The following is an 11,539-nucleotide window of genomic DNA, read 5'->3' as shown; positions in this document are numbered from 1 at the left end:
ATTTATTTTTTATTGAAATTTATTAATTGAATTTTGAATAAAGTGAATTAGCAATTTTTTTCGTGTCCTATTCCAAATTTACGAAATACCCTATACTTCAAAATATGAATATTGTATTAGATACCAAATTGCATAGCTGCATCCAAATATACAGATTCTTTACTTGCAAATGAAAATAACAGAATGAATGACACAGTTTAATATATTTTAGGTTTAGACCATTAAAGTTTACATGATTTCATTCTGATAAAATTTACAAATCATTCATTTTTTTGTATGATAAATAAAATATCTGGTTCACAGTGATATTTTGCAATTCATTTATTTATTTTTTCCAAACAAGCTGAAATAATGCAATCATAAAGATGAACACTTCATTTCTTCCAAAAATAGAAATTCCTTCATTTCTTCCAAATTCCTTATTTCTTCCCAAAATAGACAAGATGTCTTGGGAAAGTAGCCACCAATCTGACTGGAGCGCCGCTTCCTTTTCCCACTTTCATGGGCATTGCAATGATAGTCGCACCATAGAGAGGAATCTTGTCCAAATTGGCCACATTTTCCAAGCCGTAAATGTTTTTATCGTACAAAATTCTGTGCGTCATGAAGTCTTTCGAGATTCCGTTGTCCACAGAGAGTGTGTCGATTCCTAGACCGTAGATATTTCGGTTGTCTACAAGCCACTGTGCAGCATCTTTAGAAACACCCGGGAAATGAAGTTTTTTGGGGTCATAGTCAGCTGTGCCGGTGTAGGCTTCTCTGTCAGGCCATCTCTTACTCCAGCCAGATCGAACCATGATGGTTGCGCCGTCTAGGGTGTGTCCGGTGTGAAACTCCCACTTCAAAAGGTCTTCAACTTCCACCAGGGCGTCTCGGTCTTTTTCGGCTTTTTCGGTAATATCTATGACAGCGGCGGGGACCACCAGGCGCTCGAGAGGGATTTCGTCCACGCACCACCGACCCTTCGCAAAATGACACGGAGCGTCCATATGAGTACCAACATGGATTCCGGAGAAATACTCTTCTATCTGAAACCTAATAAAAAAAATAATTCTAGCAATTAAGTTAAGAGGAGCATTAAAGAAATATCTTTATAGATGTTATAAATGCTTCTAAAAATTAAGCAGTTTGTTTACACTTTTGAATCTAGTTCTTTTAAGGACTATAAAAAAATATTAACCTTTCCTTCCCCCTACTTCTAAGCAAATCTTCTTGTATCTACTAACATCTAATCCCTGGTTGATTATAAAATGGTCGTTTATAAATTTAAAGGGCACTTCATAATTTTTTTAAATGTTCACTTCAAACACATAATTTATTACTTTATTAAAACTGAAACTTAAGAGAACTTTTATATTATTTTAACATAAATAAATTCATTTGCAAATTAACTGATCAGATTTATTTATCAGCAACTAAAGAGAAAAAGTTCCAAACTTAATACGAGAGGGCCTAAAAAAATAATTTCCCGTCCAATGTAAGTATACCAAAATTTACTAAAAATTTCAGAATTTAAAATAAAAAAAATAGAATAAGAGGCATTTGGACAGGATATTCTCTTACTAGGTGGCCCTTATTATTTACAAATATTGTTGTTATACTATTAGAAATGGTTAAGTCGCATCCTTTCCTTTTCAAATGCCTTTTGGAAGCACCTATTTGTTGTTAAACAGAAAATGTAAATGCTACGTAGGAAAGAAATATGAACGCAATTTTAAAGAATGTAACAATTATTGTGTGAATTTCTATGAACGGAAAATTTTATTTGAATTTTTAAAATTTTTTTTTTTTGCCACTTAAAGCAGCCCACAGAAAATATAAAAACAGCCAATCTTCAAATGATTTGTAAGATATTTCAAAATGCAAAGTTTCAATAGATTGAATTTATAATTAAGATTATCATGAGTCTTGTTAAAAGAAAAATTGACTCCTGAAAAATACTTTATATCGTTACTAACGCAGTTTTTTAGAGACAAATATCGACTTATTTTATTTTTTACATACTTTTCCGACATTTTGCATTATATTAATAAAATTTATTACAAAGCAAACTAATTTGCAGCTTGAAAAGAATTTGAAATGTCGAATTCGTAGTCTAAGTTAGATCTAAAACTAAATCGGATTCATCAGTATCAGAATACAATATCTTATTACAAATTTTCCGTTACCTATGCATTTTAATAAGAAATTTTAGTAGTTAACAAATAGACAGCTTCATGCCATTTTAGGATCTGCCCTTGAGCACTTAATGAAGACTTCAATGAAGAGTGACAGTTGGAAGAGAAACATTCATTAATAAAAAGATATAGCTTTTCTTTATTTATGACCTCATGAAAAGGGGGGCTGGGATGATCATATGATATTTCGGTGGCCTGGTGGTCATTCGACAGATTGTATGACGTTTCGTTTGGATCGTATTTTCAGTCAGAGGGTTAATAAATATCAAAAGGTGTATAAATATGAGGAAACTATGAATCGATATTTATATACAGGAGGTTCCATTAAAGAGCTTCAAAATCAGCAATTCGTAAAAAAATATTTATGAGAATATAAATGAATGAGGAACATGGTATAGCAAATCGTGTTGAATTGACTAGAATGGCCACAAGTGGCCCAGTTGTTTAAAGCTTGTATGACTGAGGAAAATGAATCGAAGGAAAAAGGTTAAGAGTTTTATTCTATTACTATCATCTTATCCAATGTTATTCCAAAAGTGATAATCTGATGTGAGTTTCACTAATGAAAAAGCAAGTTGTAGTCCATCTAATGCAGTGGCTCAAACAAATGTGAGCATGGAATCCCATGAAAGGGTTTCGGTAAAGCAACCCCCCCCCAATTATATTCTACTGCGGGGGGGACTTCAGATATAGGAATGAGACGCTTCCGGTCCCAGAATGATGGTTGGTTCTCGTCACTCTGGTAGATACAGAAATGGTGTGGGTTCAGTTACTGATAGGTGGAAGGGCCTCCTCCAAAAGAAGTTGTATCGTGGCCGGTGATAGCTCTTAGAATTCAACTTTGTTTCCCACCAATGCTGTCATTCAGATTTTTCCGTGTGCCTTCGAATGTGTTGGAGTAGCCTCTGAATATTAATTTATGATTCAAGTAATATATAGGTTGCTTTGAATCAATAAAAACTACCTCAAAACCCTTTTTAAAATAACTCAAACACTTAGCTGCAAATGTTATATATCAAGTGATATTAGAACTGCAATCAGTTGACGAAAATCACAAAAATGCGTATGCAGACTCCGATATGGGCACAAAAAATATAAAATACGATATCAACTTCAAAACGATCTACTTGGTAATATTTGAGGTGATCTTAAAAGTTGCGAGATTATCTTTTTAGCTAAGAAACTATTTTTTTCTAATTTGGTCTTTAAAGTAATACAGCCTTGTAGTATTCTAGGTATCTTCTGGAAGCCTACTTCTAGAAATGATTAAAATACCTTCCTCGATTCACCTAGGATTTCTTGTAATCTCCCTCGCTCCTGTAGTACGCATACCTTTCAAAATACCTTGCACGATTTATATCCACATTGCTGTAACTGTGATATATTACATGCTGTGTATCTCTGCAGCAAATTTTCCAAGTTTAACTCGGAACTTCACATTCATCGTATGAACATGTTGGGATTACAAAAATGGTAACCAGTGATAGCGCAAAAACGTGAAAGGTGCAATTACCAATACACAAAATTATTTTTCGCTGCTATATGTAGGTGTGTTACAGAACTAATCTTGAAACTATCGTCGTTATTACGTTGTTTTTATATTAAAGTTTAAACTGTGCAATATAATATTGGAAAGAAATTAAAGAAAGTAACGCAAATCACATTCTTACTGATTAAGTTCGAATTAATGGCTGTGGATATCATTAGAAAGTCAAGAATTCCTAGGAATAGTTGTAAAACATGTTTGAAGATGCTGTGAGCGCATATTAATCCGCACCATTGCGATAATAATCTACACAATGAAACTCTACATTGTGTCTGTCCATAAGCGTCTCAAGATCAAGTGACTTAAGATGAAAAAAAGTTTAGTAAATTCAGATCTGGAAAACGTGGAGGCCATGAAATGAATTCAGGGCATCAATGTTTCTGTTTGATATTATGAATGAAACCGTGAAAATATTGAACAAGCTATTTATGTCCGACTAAATTCTGTACTAAAATTAGAATCTTCATGCATATTTTCATGATATATTTGCTGACTAGATGTGCTTTGTGATACTTTTTCTTTCTAAATTCCTGTTCCCTTTAATATCCTTTATTAATATCCTGTTTTTTCATCACATTAATTGAATATCCTGCGAAAGATCTATTGAAATCTTAAATTCATTTGAGGTGCATTTCGTTTGACTTCATTTATCAAATGTTTCATCTATGCCAAATGCTAAAACTAATGTTAAACTAAATGCTGATATTGATTCTGTGTGAAAAAAGTGTAAAAATACCGAAAAATATTTTTCCGTAATACTTCGCAGTTCATGAAAAAAGAAAATGAACTCGACGGATTATTATGAATAGGAGAATATATTATCAACAATCTAAGAGAATTGCGTTGATTTTCACTTATCAGCAGCAAAACAGAACTCACTTTAAAAAAAGATCTAAGAAATTTTGAGTAATACCAGCCACCATTGAAGACCAGTTGGTTTGTCAGGAATATTATTTTGTTAATTAAATTTCGTATACGTAATTAAATTTCAATTAACCTTTAATGAAATTTGTATACGTAATTAAATTTCAATTAACCTTTAATGAAATTTGTATACGTAATTAATTAAAATTCAATTAAATTTCGTATACGTAACTTTATATGTCTGATTCCCTCCGGGAAAATAGTTCTAAACATCAAATTCTTACAGATATCAAGCCCGTGTTGCATTAATAGCCTTACACTTGCACCATTATTTGCGTAAATAAACCATTCTACAGATCCCCATGTCCCCATGGGGATCTGTAGAATGGTTTATTTACGTTATTCCCCATTTACGTGGATAAACAGGATCGTGATGTAAAACAAATGGGGGTTATTCCCCATGTCCCCATTTGTTTTAAACCACGATCCTGTTTATCCACCATAAGTTTGGCGCAGTATGGCCAAATTTGGCTCTTGCGCCAGTAAAACTCACTCAACCAACCCCATGTCCCCATGTCTACAGAAGTCCCATGTCAAAGTATCATTAAAAACGCAATCGTTTGGTTCATCTATCTTCTAAAATTCGAGGTGCTGCAACTTCATATTTTGGTTCCTTTTGTAAATTAGAAATGTTAAACAGAATCCCTCTTCCTCAGCTTTCAATGCTGGATAAAAATCACGCGATTAAATATTTGAACGAAACAATGAAACAAAAAACTTTTTTTGGAAAATTGCTCCAATTCAGAAAAAACTTGCAATTTGAAAAATATTAATTAAATGAGTACATTTGGAATGAAAGTGTTTTAAATTTCAAAATAGTTTCAAAAACAGTTTTGTGTTCTAATATTTTAAGAAATTACGGTGATAAAGCTCCAAAACACATTCAATTTTTAATTCACAATTTGAAATTATAATTGAACTTTTAAAAAAATAGCTTCCCATATTCTCTTCTTTGTATATTCTCTTCTTTTCAAAATAAAACTGTGTCAAAATGAGTTGCTCCTGGTCAAACGGCCGTTATCGTAAAATAACAACACACATACTTATTAGTCGATACAGATATACGAGATTACACGCTACACGTCATTTCGTATATCTATATCGACTAATATTAGTATTGTGTGATGGATTATATGAATAGAGTCGATTCAACTTTCACGATGTTTTCCATTAAAAAAATATATGATTTACCTTTCATACAATTATAAAACATATTTTATAAGCATACCCATTTATACTAATACACGAAAAATTAATTTTTTTCATTTTTATTTTTTTCGGGTTATTTTGTATTATAAACATTTTGCAACCTTGAAATATTTTTTTTTTCGAATTTACAATCAAATCACTATCTGGCGAGGAATCATTTAGTTCAATCAATCCATTCATTGATAATTCTGAAACATTAAAAATAATGTATTATCGCAAAGAACAGACAAATGAACAAAATACGAAAACTCTGTCATATCAAGAAATGAGTGAAAAATTTATTACATATTTAAAACCAAAAAATAAATGAAATCAAAGGAATGTGGGAAAAAATCAGATAATCCATCATTACCAGTATCCGTCACTCATCGTTCCATTTAGGATCACTTTCAACTCAAATTTCTTTTGTTCAGGCCAGTAGAGAGTCGTGTTGTCAAACACATACGTGAGATCCACCATCTCGAAAGGAATCGGATTGCACGCAGAATCATCGATTCTGATCAGCACGCAAATTAAAATGGAAAGGGCGAACATCATTGACACTGCTCGCAACTGTGAAAAAAGAGAAAACATGCATCAAATTTTCCCTAAAGAACGAGATAAAAATGAGTGCCCGAAGAGACACCGAAATAATATTTTATTAAAGGGGAGATGCATAGATAATCGTCATCAAGAGTACAATAAATTAAATAGACCTTCATGTGACGAATCAATCTTTATAACTGACAAAGTACTGCATACTTCAAAAAAAATTCAAACTCGAGATTTTTATGAATTTTACGATTTTAAATCTCCCTCAGTCCGAAAAACATATTTTTGGAAGGATGTCTGTATGACTGCGAACGCGATAACTAAAAAATATCTTGAGCTAGAAAGATGAAATTTGGTTCGTGATCTATATAGTTTGTGGCCTCATTAGATGGTCCAGTTATATTAAAGTCCCGTTCTTTAAAGCAACACTAGGGCTATTTTGGGACCAACCTCGTCATTTTGAGCTGCTGTCAGATGATGAGTACGACACCTGAACTGGAAGCCCCCACTCCAAGCTTCAATACCACATCGTTTGGTCCCGAACGAGACGACAGAAGTTTGGTTCCGACGGATTTGGCATGCACCGAGACCGCTTACGCGACTGTTAGAATCGTTCCGGTTCTGAAGCCGAGACCTTATCACCAGGCTACCTCATTAGAATGAGCCCCCATCTAATTACAATAAAAATAGATTTAGAAATTCATCTACAAGAAGTGTTGTGTCTGTCTGTTTATCCGTTTAAAGATATGGTTATCTTTATTAATACGATCATTACAAAATTTAAAGAGCTAAAAGATGGATAAAATGGGTTGCATCATTTTGGTATTTAAGGTATCATCCCGTATCAAATTTTTAATGAAATCAGACGAAGGTTGACCCTCTTTCGGTCTGTACATTAATATTATTGTAAAAGTGATAAATAAAAAATTCAACGATTTAATTATATGAAATATAGTATATAATCTCGTTACTAAAAATTGTCAAATGGTGAATACAATAGATAGAAAAGAGTCATCCAAAATGCATATTTGATTTTCACCACTTTCCTGCAGAGTTCAGGACACAGCAATAAAAATCTGAGCATCCGTGGCTATGCCGAAAGTGCACCCTCTTATGCTTGAGAGAGGAGCGATAACATCTTTATTGGAGAATTTGCAGGGAAACTAAAGTGAGAGCAGTAGTGCAAGTGATTAAGTGAGGTAGTTTATTCTAACATCACTCATCTTATAGTCATAAAAAATTTAAAAGAAGTAATATCCATTGCAGTATTCTGTACCTAAAATCTCATGAGCTTACATTTTAAAGAAGAACTTATTTCAAGTTTTCCATGGATTTGTTTGCTCCCCATTTTAAAGCTACATTAAAAAACTTGTAGCAGAAATGAAATTTTAGAGCTGTAAATGTGTTCCTTTCGAAATAATGACCAAATAACCGTTTGGATGTCTAATGTAATATTAGTTATTTAAATAGTGAATGGATATTTATTCACATATCTTGAAAGATAAAATACTTGTTGATCTGAAATTGTTTGGAAAGTAATGTATACATTATCAATGCACTTTTTTTTCATAAAAACAGATTCATCTCGTAATAGAAGAACAAAATTAAAGCTAACATTTTTTTGAAAAGAAAATTAATAAATTTTATCTGTTATAATTAAAGAAGACCATTTCTACGAGTCATTTTTTCATTAAATTAAAATTTCTTTTGTTTCATTTCTTTTGCTCCTAAAATAATTTATTTAACGGGTATTACACAAACTTAATAAAATCAACTCTTTTATTATTATTGAAATTCCCACTGAATATTCTTTTATTATATTACTATATCTCAAATATTATTTTCCGTGATGTGAATGCACACGAATGTATAAATGAAGCATAAAGGTTTGGAGCTCCTATCGCTCTATTGACATGCATAAAAAATCGTTATTCAATCATTTTCTTTCAAGTCATTGAATCCAATCATTTGGCGGCGAAATAAAGGGAACATTTTGCATTGATTTGAGCATAATGAAGGGTCTCATTATGAATATGCGGAGAAGGAGTTTTCTTCGTGTCGCATCTTAGAATGTAACAAATCATTGAATAAAGGCAATGGAATTTCGCACTCCATACTTTGAGGGGCTGAAATCATGCCATTTCGCAGGTACGCCGAATGCTCTCTGATTATGGTCATGACGAAATAACTTTTTTATATTAGCAAAAGAGGGATTTCAGCATATTGATGCTTGTTTATGATGTTTTACGTTTCTCATGAAAATGAACTATTCTAAATTCAACCTGCCTTTTCTGCGACTAACATCGTCTATAACCATCCACGAAATGAATTTCACACATCAAGCAATTAAAAGATTGTGCATTTGTAATTACATTTTTCTATTGCAAAAGAAGTTGTTTATTCAATAAATATGCATACAAAATGAGTTGAATCATACATTGTGCAATGCATTTATGAAATAAAAATGAACTATAAATGAACGTTTAGCGTTACTATCTTCGTATTCTGTCAATAGTATTCTTTCCTCATATCTTTTATATCTTTGGGTGGTGCAAAATAAAAATAATGAATTCCAATCTCACAAAAATATCAAATAATATCAAATGTTCATGTCATTTTGGATAAATAAGATTTTGTGAGTGGTTTTAGAAAGATTATTGTAAAAAATTATTTTCTACAAAATAATAATACACGTTAAATGAATAGAATTCAAAATTTCGAATGTCATTCCTATTTAAGCCATTGTTTTAAGAAATATGACTGTAAGAGTTACTAAAAAATGGCATTTGGCTTTTGAAGTTAAAATACTTATTGTTATTTTCCGTTTAGTTAGCAGCTCCATTTAATCGTAACTTGGAAGAAAAGTCTACACATCAGAGAACTGCTTTTATCGTTTTATGAATTTAATTTTAAACTTTTATGAACGAAAGCAAACAAAGAACTATTTATATATTTTTAGTATTAAATGCAATTACTTAATGAATCATGTTACATGTCCTCAGAAGTAGAATTGCTTGACATTTTGCTTGTACGACTTTTAACTATCAACTAGTGTATTCATTTGTCTAAATAGTTTTCACAGTGGTAGTGCGATATTGAATCAGAATCATTTCTAAATTCCATAATAACGGTAATTATAAATGATAAAATACGTTAAATAGTTAAAAGCATAAAATAAAAATAAAAATGTCATTTTTTTATATTTTACACATTTCTAATCTACATTTTGAAAAAAGAAAAAAACTTTTCAAAACCTTCTTGTACCTAAACTCCAGTTTAGTTTTAATTATCGACCCTGTATCGACCCTGTCATTTTTTTATATTTTACACATTTCTAATCTACATTTTGAAAAAAGAAAAAAACTTTTCAAAACCTTCTTGTACCTAAACTCCAGTTTAGTTTTAATTATCGACCCTATATCGACCCTGTCATTTTTTTATATTTTACACATTTCTAATCTACATTTTGAAAAAAGAAAAAAACTTTTCAAAACCTTCTTGTACCTAAACTCCAGTTTAGTTTTAATTATCGACCCTGTATCGACCCTGTCATTTTTTTATATTTTACACATTTCTAATCTACATTTTGAAAAAAGAAAAAAACTTTTCAAAACCTTCTTGTACCTAAACTCCGGTTTAGTTTTAATTATCGACCCTGTAGAGTGCAGTAATGAATATTTAATTGTTATATTTTTATCTGTTAAAATTAATTTTCACTATACATATTTTGATAATAAATTAATAAAAGAATACATTTATTTCATTAATTTTTTTTAATAATTTTACGCTCAAAGTCATTTTTAAATTTTTTCCCTGTGTTCCTTAGGTTTATTTACATGAATTTATACTACCTAAGTAAATATTAAAATGTAATCTATAAATATCATGCAGTATAATGTAATCTGCATAAATAAATGTGAAAATTCACTTGCATGACATAAATCTAAACTAGAAAATAGTTATCTCACAAATGCTATAAGGCATAAGAAAGGCTTTAGCGAAGTGTTTGAAGCATTCACTGAAAGTCATTCATTCATTTAACACGCATTATTTATTTATTAATAAAAATTGTGTTAATGAATATGAAATACTTTTTATTGTTGCCATTACTATTAAATAAAAATAGTGTGCACTTTAAAACATTGTATTTATTCGCCACCATATTTTATACACGATGTTTAACTGAATGTTATTTCCTACATAAAATTCATTAATAATCTATGGAAAACATGGGCTTTCGGCTAGGCATTTTAAAAATCCTTTATAAAGTTTTATATTTTCCAAGATGCTAGCAGAGTTTAAAATTCTTCGATGTCACTAATGTTCTCAATTTAATTTTTAAAAAAAGTTTCGGACGATGAAAGGATTTTATAGATTATAATATTTTGAGTGAAAATATTTTATTGTAAAAATACTATATATGTAATTAAGAAATGCGTTTATTTTCCAACTCATTGTTTCCCCCTCGAATGCCAATATTAAATGTATTTCATAATAATTTGTTTCATCTGACGCATTCATTATAAAACGTGCTTCCTATTTGATAGCTGCAAGATGTGTACAAATATTTCGCAAACACTGAAGGGTAAGGAAGAGTTCAGTGAGAATTAGAAAAATTCCTAATGACAATTAGTCATTTAACTCATTACACATCCTCTATATAATCCAGTTGCTCATTTTTAATGAATGAAAAAAAATTATATCGAGTTACATCGGTTATATTAGCTATTAAATAAAACACCATAAGAAACATGTACTCACCTTCCGTTTCCGAAAGATCAACTCTGTTCATTTTCGAACGGTGAATTGCTAATTCTTCGGACTTCAAAACGTCCTTGAGAGTCCGAAACAATTGATTCGCATTTTTTTTTAATCATACGGTGTTCCGGAAAATGTTTGGTACAATTTTGTGTGAGTAAAATAATAATGAGTGATTTCTTCGTCACACAAGGACCGCTGTCTCAAGGTTCTTTCGTTAAGAAAAGGGCGCTCTTTTTTAAGCTGCAGAATTCATTCCACCTTAGAGAAATGGCAAACAGCGGAAATGGTTTCCCAAAAAATTTCTCTAATAAAGACGAATTTGAGTTTTAGATGCGTTTTTACCAATCAATTGAAAACAAAATTGGACTCAGAATTGTCTTTGCAGTCACAA

The 11,539-nt window shown here is 31.2% G+C and overlaps 1 protein-coding gene across 1 annotated transcript; it reads right to left on the bottom strand.

Annotated features, from left to right (window-relative positions):
* Positions 1–303: 303 nt before the first annotated feature.
* LOC129957106 (isatin hydrolase-like) lies at positions 304–11,266 on the bottom strand. Its single transcript, XM_056069255.1, has 3 exons — positions 11,149–11,266; positions 6,209–6,408; positions 304–1,035 (listed from the first exon to the last, which is right to left on the bottom strand). Exons 2-3 carry the CDS (start codon positions 6,391–6,393, stop codon positions 420–422), a joined length of 801 nt encoding a protein of 266 aa, XP_055925230.1. The 5' UTR covers positions 6,394–6,408; positions 11,149–11,266; the 3' UTR covers positions 304–419.
* Between the last annotated feature and the right edge of the window lie 273 nt (positions 11,267–11,539).

Source organism: Argiope bruennichi, chromosome 11 (assembly GCF_947563725.1).
Source record: "Argiope bruennichi chromosome 11, qqArgBrue1.1, whole genome shotgun sequence".
Taxonomy (NCBI): Eukaryota; Metazoa; Arthropoda; class Arachnida; order Araneae; family Araneidae; genus Argiope; species Argiope bruennichi.
This window is presented reverse-complemented; position numbering and strand designations above follow the sequence as displayed.